At 33.4% G+C, this 20,070-nt stretch overlaps 1 protein-coding gene across 2 annotated transcripts in view; it reads right to left on the bottom strand.

The window, feature by feature from the left end:
* The window catches only part of LOC105230806 (uncharacterized), a 51,292-nt gene extending 48,985 nt beyond the window's left edge, over window positions 1-2,307 (bottom strand). Inside the window, exons 1-2 of one of the 2 annotated variants that reach the window (XM_011211792.4) lie at window positions 2,059-2,307; window positions 866-1,079 (exon numbers count right to left, since the gene is read on the bottom strand). In XM_011211792.4, the coding sequence (XP_011210094.2) occupies window positions 866-903 (38 nt within the window). In that variant the 5' untranslated portion in view covers window positions 904-1,079; window positions 2,059-2,307. Of the gene's footprint in view, window positions 1-865; window positions 1,080-1,816; window positions 1,988-2,058 lie in introns of those variants that run through there. The other variant, XM_049449145.1, reaches the window with a different exon arrangement.
* Between the last annotated feature and the right edge of the window lie 17,763 nt (window positions 2,308-20,070).

Consider the following 20,070-nt stretch of genomic DNA (forward strand, 5'->3'; position numbering starts at 1 on the left):
TCTTTATTTTTGTTCATTATTATATTTAATATAATCGCCAATTTAAAATTTTCTAGTTAAGCATTTAGTAAAATATGTATATATAAGTTATTCTTTTTTAAGAAATATAATATTTATTTTGCACAAATCATACTAACTCTTTGCAATATTATCTTTTTATTGTAAAAAATTTTCATTTCATATTTATTTGTCCCCAATAATTTGGTATTTTGTTATATATCATAGTTTTCATAGTTTTTCATAGAACATATTGGAGAACGTTAATTTAATAGAAAAGAAAAAAAAATAAAAAAAAATCTATGTTCATTTATATATGTAATATCTGAGAATCAATTATGTTTTTCAGTTTATCATCTGTTAATTAAACAGTTCCCACCTATTTCTTTACAAAATTTCTTTAATAATTTTTTTATCAACTGTTTCCTCATACTTCGAGTTTTTCACAAACATATTTCCACTAAAATGTATTTCTTTGCATAATTCTCTCAATATTTTTTTCAAAGTTGCTGCAAATATTCATTACTTCTCCTCCAACATGCTTAATGTTCAGAGTTATTCAAAATTATAATTTTTTTTTTAAATTTTTTCTATCAAACCCATCATACAATTTATTTTCTTCCACATATTTTTCAACAGTTTAATGTTTGAATTATTTTTTATTTGCATGCAGCACAAGACATTTTAAATTTTTCAAGTGTTTCGAATATTTAGTATTTGCCAGGTATTTGTTTTTGAATTTTTGGAGTAAAAAGTATATTAAAACTATTTTTCAATTACCAGTTATTTTTTAGATCGCTCAAAACTTATAATTTCAAATAAATATAATTTATTATTTAAATTTATATTTTTGGAATATTTTACTCACCTTAGTAATAAACCTATGCGTAGGCGTTGTCTTGCCATTTTCACTTCTCTCGTAATTCTCCTTAACTTAAATATTTTCGCTCAAAATTATTGTTGTCCTGTTTTCCAAATTAAAAGCTCCACACACTCGTCACACAGGATACTTATTTACTAAGGTACAGCTCGTGTTTGCACTTAAACGTAGATTTAGTGTATTTGCTTAGGCGCAGTGTTTACTTAAATATTAAAATGTTAAATAAATTAGAATATTAATTAAACGTAATTTTACAAGTAAAATGCTTAAATATTTGGCACTTTGCGAATTATTTTGTTATTTGTTTCTTGTTTTTTCTTTATTGCGGCGCACACACGGAACGACGTAAGCGCGTTGTAAAAATTGATTTATAAATATTTTTGGCGAGTTTTCGTGGCAGCTAAGCGCTGGCGGGCGTGTAAAACGTCTTGCCGAATAGATTATAACCGATTATGTAGAATTTGTATGTGTTCCGTTCGCCAATCAGCATTACGCAGGCTGTGGCATACTCGCGTTGTGTAAAGTTGTATGTTAAATTGTTGCATGCAGCAGATGCAAACAAGCACATGCACACACACACACGCACAAGACACGCAAAAACGGCAATTAAACGTTGCCTACGAAGGATAAAACACGTAGATCCTGCGCGGACGAATTAAAGCGCGTACACTAGCCAAAAGGCAGCAACAAAGGGCGACGTTAAAACGGGCAAAAGGCACAAGCGAAAAGCGAAAGTGTTGCGAATGCGTGCGTACGCGAGCAGACGCTGACTGTTTCTGTGCTAAGCGAATGTGCTCAGCGCGCTCGAGACCGAAAGTAGACGTTTTTGTGGCAAATGCGGTTGAGCTTGTACACATGCGCACGAGCAGCGAACGCGAACGTTTGACGTTACTCACACGAGTTTATGGTTGTATGAGTGTAGGTGTGTGTATTACGTACACAAGTATGCGAAGCAAGCTTTTGTTGCGTTGGATATTCAGTTTTTATTTGTTTTTATCTGTCTCTGCTTTATACAGCCAGCAGCCGAGTGTTTTGGAACGTTAAAATTAAGAAAAATTTGCTAAGAAACCGACTGTGCGACCGCCAAGCGCAACGCCCGATTGACAACTGAATGTGCATAAGTGCGGTGCCAGCGCAATGGAAATGCATAGAAATTCCAAAATGTCCCATAAGATACCTACTGGAAATGCTGCTGCTGTTGCTTGGATGATGCTGAATTGCTGTTGTTGTTGTAACTCTGAGTGTTGTTGTTTTTGTTATAGTCTGTTATAGTCTTTATTGTTACTTTATTTCTGATTGTTGCTTTTGTTATTGTTTGTTGTTGTGAGAAACACAAGCACAGCGCTCAGCTTCGCTTGCGATCGCAGTGTTTGAACGCCTTGTTGTTTGCGTTGTGCTTGCACCTGAAACTCAGAAACGTATCTGAAAGCTGGCGGCGAGCATGCATTGGCTTAAAAAGCGAACTGCAAGTTTCCAGCGCTGACGGCTTCGCAGAGCGGCTGAGTGTAAAAGTCATTAGCGTTATCGCGCAATACGATGAGCCTCTGCGGTAGCGCCGGAGCGTTGGCAGCTTGAAGCAAATGCAAGCAGTCGTCCGTCCTTTGTAAGATAACAGACCGCGCCTAATTATTCAAATTGTTTATAAACAAATTAGTGGGAAACATATGAACTAACTTAGTGGCTGGCTGATAAAAACAAAAGGGAAATAAGGAAATATGAAAAATAGAAAAGAAACAAGTTTTCTATGGAAAAAGCATAGATAAGTGTAAAGAAGCTAACGTAGAGCTTCTATGGAATATTGTAGATAAGTTTATCTTCGGATGAGAGTTAATGTATATTACAAGCATCTATCCAATTCTGAGAATGTAGCCAACATCGATGTGGTTTTTATTTTCTCAGGTGGCAAGAAGTGTTGTGCCCAAAAAGAGGCCAAAACGGAGGCCAATTTTTAAACATAAGACATATAGTACTACAAAAATGTTATCGAAATATTGTAGAATTGATAGCATGTAATCGATATATCGATGGAAGATCGTTAACAAGTGTAAAATCGATATTTCAGTCTCATAGGTAAAAGTACTATCGATGAGGAAAAGAGAAATAACATATGTACGATAGTAAAAATGTTATCGAACAGTCAAATACCGATAACAATATGCTCGATAGATAAAAATTATAGCGAAACGTTTCAGATCGACAACATATATTCGAAAATAACAAAGTTATCGAAAAGTAAATAATCGATAACATATACATACTTGATAGATACAAATTATATCAAATTATATAGAAAAGATTAGGATCGACAATACATATACGATAGCAAAAAAGCTAAAGAAAATATTATATGAATATCGATGGTTAAAAAGTTATCGAAAATTTAAATATTGATAACACATGCTCGATAGATAAGAATTATATCAAAACGATTAAAATCGAAAACACACATTCGATAACAACAAAGTTATCGAAAAGTTAAATATCGATAACATGTAATCGATATATCGCCATCGATGAAAACTTCATTTGTACAAATAATACGTACTTATCAGACTTTTAGGGGTGAGGAGAGATGTCTAAAGCTCTGCCGGTTAATGATTTTTAAAATGTTGTGACGTAAACTGATCCAATAATGCCAAGTCGAAACTTTTTCCTGTGTAAACATATGTATATGCTGTAAAGTGAAAACTAAAAATAATGATTATGTATTGTATTCGGTTATGCGGGTTTTAACAAAAAATTTAATGAAAAATTCGTTTGGGATTTTTACTAGAATAAACTCTGTGCTGAATATGTTAACCTTAAAGCCTCACGCAACAGGAGTAAAGAGTTGGTTTAACCTACTGCATTATAATATGTATGAAATTCAAAACTTAATTAACTTTCTCAATCGTTTTTCGATTTTTCCAACAAATCGATAATATTAGATCAGTCTAAAAAAAATTTGTGTCCAGTAATATTTACATTTTACATAATATCACATACATACATCATCATATGTTACTTATACGCCATGTCACACCTGTTCCATATATCACACTTTCCATTTCTGGTCTGCTCCCATTTGTGATCTGCATTTAATCGTAACCTGTGCGCTCAATGCAAATCATTTCCCTTTCAATATCTATTTACATTTGGCACTTTCTCCCATTCTCTATTTTAGACGCTTGTGAGCAACTATTAGCTGATTCTCTATTTGTTAATTATTGTCAACTTTGATTACTCACTTTGGTGCTTATTGTATTTATATTTTATTTGATTGTGATTTTGTTTCCTTTTTTATTTTGTTTGCGTTTTTCTTTGCTTATGTGAAAGGAGTCACGCGCCCGATGTGATTATTCGTCGCTTTCGTCATTATGCGCCAGCCGCTGCTGCTAAGTATAGCGCTTGTGTATTGTAACATAAGAGCGATTTTGCAAAAATATTCCTGCATTTAAGTACATATGTTTATATATACTTGTCTATTTATGAGCATACGTGATTTATATGTAGAAATAATTGTGTTTGCAGGTGATGGTTTCATCAGTCAGTGGCTATGTTTTTCGATAAATATTTCTTAACAGATTGTGAGTGATGGTTTTCTTTATTATTTCTACATGCAAAATGTATATTCAAGCTGGATCAATATGGCAAGGTAAACTTGCTTTAGTTTGAGTTTTCTGTAGTTTCAGATTTGTTCTTTGTGCGAATTTGGAACAACAACCAGCCTTGCTCTCTTACCGGACCACGGCAGCAAAAAATAAATAGTTTCCAGTAATGTTAATATAAACTTACATAATCTAGACCAATATCAGTAAACTAACTTAGCTTAATCTCACATTCTTAACAGTCCTCCTCATATATTATATATATGTATATATTTCTGCATTTAAAAATATGCCATCACTTTGAATAAAGCTACAAGTATATATGCACTTGAATATTTTTTTAAGCAAACGCTTGTCCTAGTTTCGTTGGCGTATTCAAATATTATTTCAACTGATTTGAGACTTTCAAGTAAAAAAAAATATTGGTATTGCCATATTTATACGGTTAACCGTAACGGATGTGCAAATATTTTATGAATGAAGCAACGCAAAGAACTGGATTTCAAAACCTGAATATACTTCAGAAATGCGTAGGTTCATATGTCCATATGCATATAGATATTTCTATATGAATTTAAAAAATATGCAATATTAAAAATGTTATATTTATTGAAAAAAAAATGATATGAAAAAAATCAAAAAAGTTAGTTTTTCAAAAAAAAAAAATTTAAAAAAGACAACAAAATTTTTTTTCAAATTTTCAAAAAAAAAATTTCGTATAAAAAGAAACAAACAAAAAATTGAAAAAAATTTAGTTTTGAAAGAAAAATATTTTTCAAAAAAACTTTTTTCATGTTAATTATTTATAATTATACTTGTATATATAAAAATACTTGAGCATTAAGTTTCAGGTTTAGTTACTGGGTTTTTGCATTGGTGAGATATGATACATACATCCATAAGCTCCGTATGCAATGTTAATTTTAATTGATACTATCAGTGTTTCAGGCTGGTTTTCCTCCATTTCGTTATGGCCACAAGACACTTAAGTGCTCTAAAAGTTTTCTTATATCAGAAATACCCACAGAATATTTGACGATACCAGCTGAGATGTAACACTTACTTTTACACAGATCTAATTCTCTTATCTATGCATCTTCTATACCCCGATTAGTCACACTCCTAGCTCTTATGGTACATGAATCATAACGAAAAACGATCTATGTATAGCGGTTTTATGGAAAGTGTTGAACGAAAATGTAAATACTGTCGTCTGCTATTGGCTAAATGACAGTCATTAATTATTTGATAGTGTCAACTTTGGCGCGTTTTTGTTAATTAATCAAATAAATATATATTCACTTATGCGAACTTTGTTTACAAATATTCATAGATTTATTATATATATAATTTGAACATAAAATACTATGACCACATTCATCAAATTGTAGGCGTTCAGTCATTAAAGTTGAATTTATGCGCATGCGTAGCGACAACTGCTTCAAATGCTGCAAATGTGTGGGATGGGACGGTGTGAAATTTTTATGCACAACATTAATGAAATTTATATTAAACAAAGTGTTGATGCGCCGAAAGCTATAATTAGTAAAAAATATTTAGCTGAGAGCTGCACTATTGTGTGTAATTCATCAAATTGACATAAATGGCAGGAGTGATGGTGTTGCTGAAAATTTACACTGCAGAGTTGGTGAGGATGTGAAGTTAAGAGAGTCTGTATTGATTTTCTGGTACCTTGTTCTTGACATTTCCAGCAGTTATCTCGATCTGTCAGCTCCACTCATATCAAATATCGTATATGTATAATCGAAATCGGATCTTATATAGAAGAGCTTAATAAACTTAATGCTACTCTTCTTTTCGCTATTTGGCACCAATTCGAGATACTAAGTGCAGTCAGGTCCTCGTCTACCTGATCTCTCCAACGGAGTGGGGATCTTCCTCTTCCTCTGCTTTCACAGGCGAGTCCTACGTCGAATACTCTCAGAGCTGGAGTGTTTTTATCCATCCGGGCAGCATAACCTAGCTTGCGCAGCCGCTGTCTCTTGATTCGCTGAGCTATGTTAATGTCGTCATATATCCTGTACAACTCATCGATCCATCGAATTCGATATTCACCGTTACCAATTCGCAAAGGACCATTACTCTTCCGCAAAAAGTTTCTCTAAGACACTCCTAAGGCCAACTGATCAAATGATGTCATTTTCCTTCCCTCCGCAGCATATAACAGGATGGGCATGATGAGGCACTTGTAGAGTTCGCAATATCTGCACGTTGGAAATATATTTCGAAATATTTAATATATTAGTATTTTATGTTTCTAAGCTGGGCCCGAATCGCGGCAGTCGTGAGCGAGCAAGTAATCGTATCGAGTGAAATTTCGTAACGTGTCGAGTGTGCGGATCGTCGCACTCGACACGAAACGAATAGAAATTTTATGAAATAACTTCCCTGGTGTAGCTGTAAATGACATTTTCGAATACATTCAAATACGAAACAAAACAAGTATTTGAATTTGAATTCAATGCAAATCTTATATATAAAAATGAATCGCAAAATGTGTTGGTAAGCGCAACAACGCTTAGAACAATTTTGCCAATTCTTTTTTTAAAATGTTCTTTGAGGTTCAAGGAAGGTTTTTACGGCAAGAAAAATTCGAATAATTGACGGAAAACCCTTAAAACCAGCCCTTTTCTTTTTCCCATACAAACGAGTGAATGTTTGTTTATTAGTAACGCTGAGAGAACGACTGAACCAATCTTGATGAAATTTTCAGAGAATGTTCTGGGAGGATCGGGGAAGGTATAGAAATAAAAAAACCTGTATGCTTTTCGTGAGAAAAAAAAAAGTCGGAAAATGGGACAATTCCAAAAAGTTAATTTTTTCCATACAAATTTTTTAAATTTTTTTGTTTTGTTTTTCAATTATTTGAATCGTTCAAATTTGTCGTTTGCTTCAAAAATTTTTGAAAATTATTCAGTGAAATTGTTATGTGTGTTGCATACAAAGTGATCAATTGCAGATTGAAATTTGCTATGATGTCACGAAGAGGTCCCGCTAATATCGGTCGGCGTTCTTTTTGGCATCAACATACATTAGTAGCCCAAGGCACATGACCGAGTATTCCCAGGATGCGATGACATACGTGCGGTGTTATGGATCGCGGTCAATTAGCAAGCGATCGTCACGATGTCACAGCAAGACTTTTCAAACAACAGCTTCGATGGACTTTATCTTGAAGCAACGTATATATGGTGCTGTTAGATGCTAGATGTACTCTTTTGAGTGGCAAAAGAGAGGTTTGCCGCACGCATACATTCTTCTTTGGATGGTGGATGGTGGTTACACCAGATGAAACCATTTCTGCGGAAATTCGTGATCCAGAGAAAGATCCAGTTTATACGAAGTGGTAGAAACCAATATGGTTCATGGACCTTGCATCCACTACAATTGCTTTTCGGTTTGTATATCTGATAATAAATGCACGAAACACTATCCAAGTGCTTTTCTCTCGGAAACACAAACTCATCGGCATCGCACACCAGATAACAATGCCAGAACATTCAGCATTCAATTTAAAAGAGTGTATATCGAAGCTGACAACACATGGATCGTACTATATTCCCATTGTTCTTTAATTCACATTCAAAACTCATATCAATGTTGAGTATTGCAGTTTGGTTAAATCTATATAACGCGTTTGTAAGTACGTCACCAAAGGAAGCAATACGATACGGTCGATACGTGAACCGCAATAAAGCGCTTTGTAGAATATTTACTTTTGCAATTCATGAACGTTTTCCGACCGGCGAGAACATTGCCCTATTCGGAAATACCTTGATATCTGGAATGCATCGTCGAAGAAATAGTTGCGCAGAAAGCAAGGCCAACCAGTGGATGGGCATCCAGATGTGTTATCAACTAATGCATTAGGACAATTAGGCAAAATATTATTTGCTAAATTCTGATGCTGTAGTATAAAATTACTCATCAAATTTTTTTGGTGCATATTTGTCCTTAAATCATTATTTATAATTATAATACATGTTAAATAAACTCAATAAAAGAAAAATAACTTATATTTCACTTCCGATTAATTTTAACTGTTATATTCAAACTTTTTTTTTTAATTTGTACTATAACGTTTCTCAAATAGCTAACGAGTGAGATTTCGATTCTTTCGTACAAACGAGAACACGTTATCGAATGAGGAAATTTCAAATTTCGAAAGTGCGCATTCGATAGCGAGTACAACGATCCGAAAACAAAAAAATTTCATAAATTTCGTTCGTTAACGTGTGCCGCGATTCGGGCCCTGTTTATTTGGCTTCGCCCGATATTGTGCCTTCCTAATTTGTTATTAATATATGTATATTTTTTGTTATTGTGTATTGAAAACACAACAAAATTGCCTTGTGATTATCATGTGATTCTTGTTTGTTGTGATTGTTGTTGTTGATATTTGTATACACTAGCAACATGTTGCATGAGGGGTATAATGATATTTTTTATTTGCAATTGCTTAAAAGAAGTAAGATAAAGCATGGGATATCTTAGCTTTGTCGGCAGCTAAATTACAACAAGCAAGGAGCGAGGAGCTGATATAAGAACATATTACATTTTTGTTTAAAAGATATGCTTTCTTGCAGCTTGGTAGACTGAAGATAACAAGCTCAAAATACTCTAAAGCTATTCCAGAGAAGTGGTATATTTATCATTTAAGGGCGAGTGTGAAATGTCAAACATATGCTCGATTTCAAAACCTCATGTATAATTAGACCTTAACCACAGTAAATCGCAATATTTAGTGCCAAAACTACTCAGAATTAGTTTTTAAGAGAAAATCTTCTAGAATAAGGGTAAGTTCAAAGATTGTAATATGGGCAGGGAATTGACTAATACGCTTCCAGCTTCGATTCGTAAAATCTAGCTGACTATAACGTGCTACACTGCACAATTAAAGCAGTTGGGAGAAGAGTCCAAGCCTAACAGGCATGATTATAAAGTATAGTCTGCGTTACGTTGTAGCTTTCTTCCTACCCGATAAGCTATCACCAAATAAGAAGATCGTATATCACTTCATGGAGTATACATCGGTTCAGTAGTGGCTCATTGTCATAGATATTCGAAAAAAAAGTTAGTTCGATATCAGAAAATTAATGAATCGGTTGACTAATTTTTTATAGTGTTATCGGTTACCTACAAATAGAACAACTCGTAGAATAAAGTGGCGCATTCCGTCCAAACTGCGTCCTAATAAAGGTAACTCTAGTAACTGTAAAGCCTCAAAGAGGTATTTCACACTTTTTTATCTTTTTACAACCCACAAGCTCGTTGACTTTTCGGTGCCAGCCGAGCTTAGCCTCCCTGACTGCTTGATATTGCACATTTGGCTAATTTATAAAAAATATTTGTGTGTTGCTTTTGCCCTGTTGTTGTAATGTAATACAAGAAATTGCACAGTATTGGTGCACTTGCGTACTAGCCTAAGATGCGTGTGTGTGTGTATGTGCTTATGTATGTACGAATGTGTATTCGTAGCCTAGTGCCATCACATGACTTCCGCGCACATTTGTGTGGGTTTAATAAGCAAGCTTTCGCGCATAGTCAGTTCAGTTTAATGCAACAGTGTGTGTATGTGTGTGAGTGTGCGTGTGTTTGTATGCATATTATTATTGCTATTGTTTTTTTCTCATATTTGGTTTTGTTTTTGTTTTATTTTTTGTTGGTGTTGTTGTGTGGCGTCTACCATCATGTGATGCACACTCGGGTTGCTTTTGCTTGCCCTGTCCTAGTAATGCAACTCCACGAATCGAGAGGTTGGTCGACTTGTTCCGCGATTTGGCTGCCTCGTGGTTGCATGACTGTCTGTGACACTACTACACTTGCATACATATAAACGTAGGCTTAGCGGCTTAGTCAACTGGATGTTACCTGTTAAATGTTTGTATATTTGTGTGTGTGTGTGGAGAAATATCCTATGCAACTGCATGGCTAGTAAGTGGGTAATGCGACTTCGCAATGTTATTCATATGAGTTATTTGCCACTTCCAGTTCAGTTGTGCAGACTCACATATATATGTAATACTTATTAAATATAATTATGAAAACTGGTGTAAAAATAACTGTGAAAAGTTAAAAATCGTTTCTCATTTGTTAATAAAAATTTTTCGGTTTAAAAATTATTATTTTTCATGCCAAAAATCATGTGAGCCTCCGGTTGTAATTACTTATATTTTTTTAACAATTAATATATATATATATATATATTTAATTTATTTTCTTAAAATCTTAATTTATTCATAAGACTTTGTTTACTTTTCCTAGCCGCGTGCATTAACATGTGAGTACTGAAGTCTATTGATCTATTTTGCATTATTTCAAATGAGCAAAGTCATTAGCTGCTTCCTGAAAATGTTAATGAATATTTCCAAGAACTCGTATTTGATATTTGGACAAATATTTTAGTTGAACTGTATAAGTTACAAAGCATAAAATCCCATTAATGGAAAATAAATTCCATAGAAAATTCCACATGCTTCGGAAGGTACGCCTTAAACACTGCACTATCACATTTTTTATATTTCAGATATATTCACAAGCAGTCATGTATGTATTTCGAATAAAAAATTCATTATTGAATAAAATTTCTTAGCCCTACAGATTCGTATTTCAGAGTAAATTTTTTCAAGAATACATTCCTTCCATACCAAAGAAAATGCTGCTCACAATATTCGTACCAGTATAAAGTAATATTCATGAATATAAAAAATATATCAAGAATCTGGTGCGAATTCCGTACTTTTCGCTTCTTCTGTGATTCGATATCAAAGATATTTTCTTAGTACTCAGTCACGATCTAACCAATAAATGGAATTTATCAGCCGAAGCAGAAAGTTAAAATTTCGATAACGTGCAATGATTTGCAGCAATCAGTGCAAACATCTAAGAAACATCGTGGGTCACGTAAAAATGTTTTATTGTGGAATCATCAGGCAGAATTTAATATGGAAAATAACCTCAAATTAGAGATAATTTGAAATCATCTTATTGAGAAAATCTAATAATTAAATCGAAGAAATATATTACTTAGTCACAACGTTTTTAAAAATGACTTATTGTACGAGTACATAAAAATAATAAATAAAAATAATTTTATATACTATAAAATATCTGCTGCTACTTTATTAGGCACACTTAATATTTTTCCAGTAAATGAGATTACAAAGTATGATTTATGTATGAACAAGCACCGTTTATTAAACAAAAAAGTGGTTTAATCCTACCGAATGCGTATTGTAAGTGTTTTTTAAAAATTTCGAACATGACAGACAGACATTTATTTGTTATTACACATATGTAAACACATTGTATTATATATATATATAATATTTATAGGTGGCTGTTGATGCCTGGTAGAGATAATTGTAGTATACTCAGAGTAATATACCAAATATATAAATAAATATAAAATAAAATACTAGAGTTTATGTTTCCTTATAATGAAGTTGTCTTTGTTATCTTCTCTTAAATGAATTAGAGATATTATTTTCTGCAATTCAGTTGTTAACTAGAGTAGAAGCCGTTGCAAATAGTAAAAAGGGAAAGAAATTCATGATGTGTTTAAACTCATAGGAAACGAAAGCTATAACAACAAAAATGAAAAAATAGCAATTAACCGGCGATCTGAGGTCAACAAGAGGATTTTGAATATAATATCGCAAAGTCTACCAAAAATTGTTAAAACCAAGTTTTTCAAACTTACTTTTTTAACGTGGTGGATCACAAACTCAGCACACAACCCTGGGGAGGGATGTTTCGCCTTCAAACGGCTGTTTTTTGGTTACCCAGAAGATACTTGGTTTAAAATCGGAAGTTGTGAGCTGCTTGAGCCATATGTAAAGGAATCGTTTCTGGTCACTCCCAAGAGAATGCCGCTCAAAGAAGAAAGTGACACTTACTCTTTTTGTATAAAAAATTTGATTAATTTTCTTATTGTTTTAGCTTCCACTTTAACTTAGTCGCAAATGCATTCGTAGCTTCAATACAAAAATGCCGTTTCGAATTTAAAACATTCCCTAGAGGGTGTTACATAAAGGTTAAATTCGTTCAGTCACATGACGCGAGTTTGCATAAAAGGCAAATCGTTAGATTAAATATGTAAAAATAAGCGAAGCAGATTAAGAAAAAAGTTACAAAAAATGAGTTCAAGTTCCTGTTACTACGAGGCACCAGAAGATCACAGCGGCAACGAACAGAGACAAAATTAAATAAAATTATAAAATAAAAGAGTATTAATGAGATGACGCAGCACTGGAAAGCTTGCATGTCAATTTCGGATAGGATGTTTTGGGAAATTTATTAATGTTATACTATTTTGTTTAAGAAATATATTTATATATAAAAATATTTTAGGATGTACAATAATAAAAATTTACAAACACCATAAGATAATTAAATTTAACCAAAATCGAGAAATAAGCGCACATTCTTATTAAAATTATATTTCAGCAAAATTATTCAAATTTCTTAGAGGGTATCCTGCTTACTCCCTCCGTGTGTCAGTGTGTGTTTGTAATGAGCGAATACAACTAGGTAAGCTTTTCAAGTCACATGATTCGAGTTTGCAAACAAAATACAAAAACAAAAAACTAAACACCACAAACCATGTCGATGGCCAAAACAGAAAAGAGGCAACAATAAATACTTATATATACATACATATGTGCATATGTACTGAAATATCTACGTATTTAACCGCATAAAAAGCGAACTCAAGTTCCTGTTACTACCAAAAACCAGCTAACAACAAACAACAATGCACAACAACAAAGAACACGTAAAATAATTTTTGAATACAAGAAAAGCAAAAAAAAAATAAAATAAAGTCGAAGAAGCAACCACAACAAAAACAAAACGAGCGTTTCGGTGAAGAGTGTGGCGAAAATTTGCCAAAGTTCGCCAACTGAAGTCAGACCGATCGAGGCAATGGATTCACTTTGGAATGTCGAATGGTAATGAGACGCTGCGGTCTGGCTTTTCTGCTCGTTCACGATGTTGCTGCAGCTGACGTTGTTGCTGTTGGTGTTGCTCTTTGCAGATTGCAGCAATTGTGCCGGTGTTGGTGTGTAATACAAACGGCAGTGAGTGAGTAAGTCAGAGCACGTGATTATCATTGAGAAATACATGGATGCAAGCGCACACACACACAAAGCATTTAATCGTTGGGTGGAAAAAGAAAACCATGGCAAAAAAAACTACAATGGTTTACCGTTAAAAATTGCATGAGAAGGAGCAACTGACAACAATTTGATTTCATTGACAAATTGAAAACGAAAGCCACGGAGGTGTGCGGTGTCAAAGTAGACAAATACTTTAGGGAAAGATATTATATTTAGGTAGTTTGAAAATTTTTTTGAAATATAGAGTTTAAGTGAAAATTAAATATATTTCAGTATATAAATTAATACCAATTTATTTATGATGTTTTTAGTTTTACATTCAACTCTATACTATTTCTTCATCATTCCCCTTAATTTCTTTAATAATTATCAACAGTTTAGCTCAGATAGTTAGTGAGTGGTTTGGACTTATGCTAGCCTTATAAACGGCTCCATGTGATTTCAAAATATAAAAAACCATTATCATTTGATTTTTTATATACAGAGTAGTATCTTATCTTCATTTCTCTCTCTCTTCGCTGTTATATAAAGCAAATCAAACTTAGGCGTAGGCGTTCGACGTTTAATACATTTATGGAGAGAACTACCTCTCAAATATAATCGAATCACCTGATAGTTTTCCTTTATTTTGTTGTTATGTGTGAACTATATGATCCCACAAAACAAGACTAACTTTTGCAGGCTAAATAAAAGTATTTAGAGAATTAGAACAGAGTATGGATTTGTTGGTTAATTAGATATCAAGAAATCTTCCGTCAATGACTTGACAATTTCGACAAGTTGATATAAAGAATAATGGATATGTATAACCATAAAGTCGTCTTCGATTTGCAAAGTTTTTGAAAGTGGCAAATCGATCAAACAATATAATATTTTTAAAGAGAATAGCAGCCCTCGCTCTTCAACCTCTCGCTAATAAATATATTCACTGAGACATGCGCAATTAAGTTTCTCCTGCATCGAATTCAACGCGCTTACATTGTTACTGCTTGTATTTTTTGCCAAATAGAGCGCGAGAAATGTCAAATATGTGATGGTTAATATTATATAATACACATAGAGAGTCGAAATTTTTTGTTTGAAATAACCTTTTTCCATATTGTATAATAGAGTGATGCATATAAATCTCGTAGCGAACGCAGACAAGATAGAGAATAGAGTATCTATCATAGAGCCGAAATCGAAAGCTTATGGTACCAACTTCAAAAATTATAATCAGAGAAGATGTGAGAATGGAAAACTAAAAGAAAATAAACCAATGACCCTTTATGTCAGTTTTACACAATTTGGACATGGTTTCCAATATCTATTCTGTATATTATGATCACATCAAATAATGATTAGTAGCAGCTGTTGCTTTTGAACCAAAGCGATTTATCAGGTTTTTGGATATGTCTGCCACTTGTGCTTCTTTTCCTTACCAATGAATAACTCTAGATTATCTAGTTGTTATATCTGCCTCACTTGATTTCCTCTTTCTATGCATATCTTTTTTGATAAGATCATAACCGTGAAATAATAAGCGAAAGGTATATAATGTATCTATATATATACGTATAGTACAAATACATACATGAATATGTGAATATTTATTCAAATAGTTAAGCTCTTCCAATTGTTGTCATTTAAAAAGAAAAAAAAATGATGAAAAATCGTAAGAATAAATAAGTTGTTGACAATCTTTCGTGCGGAATACCCCGATTAAACATAAGTAGCAACAACTTCTTTTTAGTTTATTTACCTTTTTATAAGAGTAAAGTACCTTTCAGTATTCTGATGACTCATTACCTACCACAATGGCCTAATAATAATTTGATTAAATAAACTTATGAAGCGGATCTAGTTATCAAAAATTCAAGTTCGCATATTTATAAATTATATCCGCAATTTTGTTTTGATTTACTTCTTGTGGTTTCTTTTGTTTTTGTGTGGACATGCGTCAGACAAGTATTTGCATTTCTTAAAAATTACCACAGTGGTAGACTTTGTACATTTTGTAGTTGTTCGTGCTAACAAGCGAGTGTGCTCTTAAAAAAATTCTGATACCATTACGAGAAACCCTACTTGAGTGAACCCCTGACATGATAAATTTCAAAAGTGGCAGAAATAGAAACTTTGAAGAATTTACACAGACGTATGCCTATTTATTATATATATTCTTATCAGGATAACTCCAAGATAATATGGGGTTAACACTAAAACTTCCGGGTGCTTTTTATTGTAACAATATTGAATAGTTTTTAGAAGGTAGCATATCTTGGTATCAGATCCTTCTGTGGTTGTTTATTCCATCACCAGTTATAAATTATATGTACGTAAGCAGAGCGCTTTCCTCGTAATACTAACCCTTAATACCCTGAATAGGATATACAAGTATTAAGTTTGCTAAGATGTTAGGAACATAAAAAAGGAAACGTCATCGATCTAAAATCTTTCACTTGTTCTTTTCTCATCAAAAAGCCGCTCATTTGCTGGAACGGGCGATATTGGATTACTGTAGCATTTGGCTGCTATACAAACTGAATATTCGGAATCAAGTGCTTGTTTGGAAAACTTTTACAATTTTCGAAAAATTTCCAAGATATTTGGCATTAGTTATAGTCCCAGTTAACGGTGCAACTTCTGGAGAAATTCTCCAGATCGATTCCCTATATAGTTTGTACGAGTATAAGCTATCTATTATTACTTCAGTGTAACCGAAGTCAATGTTTTGTTTTTGAGTAATTTTTTAACATTATTATTTATATATATTCTAGTATAATCTTTTTTATTCTTTATTTTTCCCACTGTTTTGCTGTGTTCTTCTACTGATAAAGCAACTAAATTTTAAAATTAACTGTGCATTCATCATTGACCCTGATAAAGCTTCGCTAGTTTGCTCCTGCAAAACACGATGACTAATCGAATCATCTAACAAAGCACATCCAGGGTTAACAAATCTGTGAAAATGTATAATCAGTTGTCTTGGAGCTCCAAAGTTGTTGGATATCGCACATAAATATTTTTAAAATTTTTTTTTGAATATATTTACAAAAATAACTTAGAATATCGGTTTTCGTATACATTTGGCAGCAAATATAAAATTGTTTTCCTCTTGAGGCACCCTGTTAACCTTGAATATGGCAATCATGCCACCACGCATGTTTATTTTTATTTTTGTTATACATTTTCAGTTATATATCTGCCAGATACCCATATGAATATGGATTAAAAGAAGCACTTTTACATTCGAAATTGCCAGCGCGTCGATACTGTTTAAATTGACTGTCGATAAAAGGTAATCTTAATCCAATTATAAACTCAATAAACAACTCATTTGCGGTGACTGAAGTGGCGAAAGCCTTGACTTCGATTAGGCAAAACTAAAACATAACAACAAAGTAGAAAATGGTGCAAATAAAAAATATGGCAGGTAAAGGGTAGGGAGTTATTTGGTTTTAAATTTTTTTAAATATTATTTTTGTTGGAAAATTTATTTGGCGTTTTGAATTTATCCTACATTTATAAATCTGTTATTGTTTTTTGTAGAAAATTTTTTATTGTAATTTTTTTGTTTTTATAAAAATTTTCTTGAATCATTTACTTTATCAAAAGTTTTAAGCCCCTCCTAGTGCCGCCTCTGTGCACAGACTTTCGAAAAATCCGTTCAAACTTCACAAATCCGTTAAAAACAAAAACAAGTGGTCGCAACAACAATAATGAACGCATAAATATTGACAGACGAAGTGAAATAACACTCAAAAAAAGTATTCCAAAGTGATGGCACCAACCTGGTACAATGTGACGAAACCGCACCAAATCAACAAAAAAAAAATATAAAAATAAAACAAAAAAGAAATAAAAAAGTTCCAAAAATGAAACAACAAAATAACAAAATGAGAAAACAACACAACCACAGACATGGCAACAAAGTAAAATAACCGCTATAAAAGAAATTGTGTACACTTGTAAAGATGAGCAGCATCCAAATAAACAACAACAAAAGTGGCACAACAATTGAACAGCAAAAACGTCAAAATAAATAAATAAATTTGGTAATAAAAATAAGTAGCGGCTTAATGAGAGAAAAACACGCCGAAAATTGAATGTCAAAAATACAAAACGCAACCGGTTTGAAGTGTTTCCGAAAGTCCAGCTGCAACACATTTACACGCACACATGCATACACATATGCGTGTACGTCATATATTTAATTTTTTGATTTTGTAAATTATTTGTCTGATTTTGCTGGTTTTTGTAGAAAATAAATTCCGCGCCGGCTTTGCATTATCAGCACGCATTGTTTGCATGCGTGTGTGTAAGTGTGTGTAAGCACTTGGTCAACGCTCAAGGGGAGTGGTGGTGTCCAGCTGCGCACAGCTTCATAAGCCGCTTGTGTACCCACACACATATGTACGCACATATGTATATTGTGTACTCCCTTTTGCTTTTTCTCATTTACTATGTTTTTTCGGCAGTGAAAGTCTTTTGTGTCCGGTTTTCTTAAGTGCACAACCCTCTGCTCCACTTTAAGGCGTTGTTGTTGTTGCTTTTTGATGCTCAGAATTTGCACTTGTTATGCAATTTTCACTTTTATCTTTTGGTTTGTTTTCCGAATATCTATCCATCTGTCGCTGAATGGTGTGTCGTGCTCTTTTTATTGTTTCTGCTAAAGGAGGCTGCAGAGAAATCTTGTTCGATGTGTGTACCTTCAATGATGACACATGGATCTTATCACAAGGTGCAGATTGAAGGTGAATTAATATGATATATATATTTATCATATATATGTATATATATATTTGAAAATCTGTATTTGAATATGGAGCAATAATCGCTTTTGGGCTTGCATTCCAAAGTTCCAAGAATTTACTAAATAGAAATCTATTGAAATTTTCTAAAACTATTTGCTTCTCCATCTCCTAATGTCATAAAAGCGCTAATGGATTTCCGCGGTCTTTTTGTACTCACATCGCATTCCGATACCATCATATTTTCCTCACCGTTAATGATATCGATTTTCCGATAAAAAACTTTCATAATTTTTATTTGAAAAAATGCAATATTTTATCGCCGAAACATGAAATAAAACGGTTTACTCGAACAAAAGCTCTAAACAACAAAAAATGTATATGTAAAACAATGCATTTGGCAACAATAAATTGGTATTAGTGGAAAAGTAATTATGACTTAGGAAGTTGACAATTTGATCGCCTCTACTTCTTGATCTACGTTCGCTAACCATCCATGCTACACTGTATCTCCGTTATATTATATCATTTTTTTAATTTTAGAACCGAAATTTCACACCGTGAAGCTTGATATCAGGGCTTGCGATAGAGCACTTCTCTTCAATTATATAGACAATTGCACAACTGGAGTGAAGCATACTACCGAAGTAATCAACCGATTTTCATATCTCAAAACAGAATAGCTGGTATTTTGCACGGCCTGTGAGATGTCAACAGTTAGTTTTCGGTCAGAACTCTCACCACTTCCAGGCTAGCTTAAAATATTAGAAAAATATATATTTATAATATATTAAAGGGCTTAGCCACTGGTTTAATTGAAAAATCTGCTGCATAAAGCATCGGTGGATATAGCCACGCAACTGTTCGGTCAGAACCCTGACTATGACATTCTAGTTTGAAATATTAGAAAATATACATTTTTAGATTAAAGAGAACCACTTGGCATAATCCATTAAAAAATCGTTCGGTTCGGTAAAAACTGGGGCACCAAAGGCGGTTCTTCTGGAGAAGACTATACTCGCAGAAAAATTAGGCTCAAAAAATCTCGATACTTAGAGGACTGCAACTTCGGCAGCTTTCCATTAGCTCCAGGTTTCGGTTTGCTGTCCACTGCAGCGTATTCCAAGCGGAGGTGTCTGCAATATAGGTAGCAGTCAATGTACTGCTTTAGAGCGCAGCCTCCTTCAGAGTGGTTATTATTATTAAATTTGCTGACTATGTTTCCAATACTAGTAGGATGTTTAGACAAGGAGTCTTTAGCATCAAGATATTTTATAATTAGAGAGATTTGGGTGCCTGACCACAGCGGTATAGCAGGGAAAACTGTAAGGCTTATGAGCTTGCCAGTCAGGTATTACAGAGTACAAGTACTTTTGCCTGTTTGTGGTTTACTGCTGAACTGCTGCGTCTCAGACCAATTCAGAAAACGTAAAGAGTAAATCGTAAGAGGTCTCAGGAACTCTTCGCTCTCAGCAAGATCACCCTTTCAATGATTGTAGGAGTTTTAACTGCACTTTTTCCGATCGGGATGCATGCAGTACGGTTGAATGTGTTATCGGATACCAGGTGCATCAGCTTTATGGAAGAAGATGAGTTAGAATTATCTCAATATTTTCTCCTCGAATGTCAAGTTTTTGTCATAGCAATATAAAAAGAAATCAGTCCTCATAATTATCGATCGAGGTGAAGTAGCGGAAATAGAAATAAAACACCAAAGTAGAATTCTAACAAGTTTG

Source organism: Bactrocera dorsalis, chromosome 1 (genome assembly GCF_023373825.1).
Source record: "Bactrocera dorsalis isolate Fly_Bdor chromosome 1, ASM2337382v1, whole genome shotgun sequence".
NCBI lineage: Eukaryota > Metazoa > Arthropoda > Insecta > Diptera > Tephritidae > Bactrocera > Bactrocera dorsalis.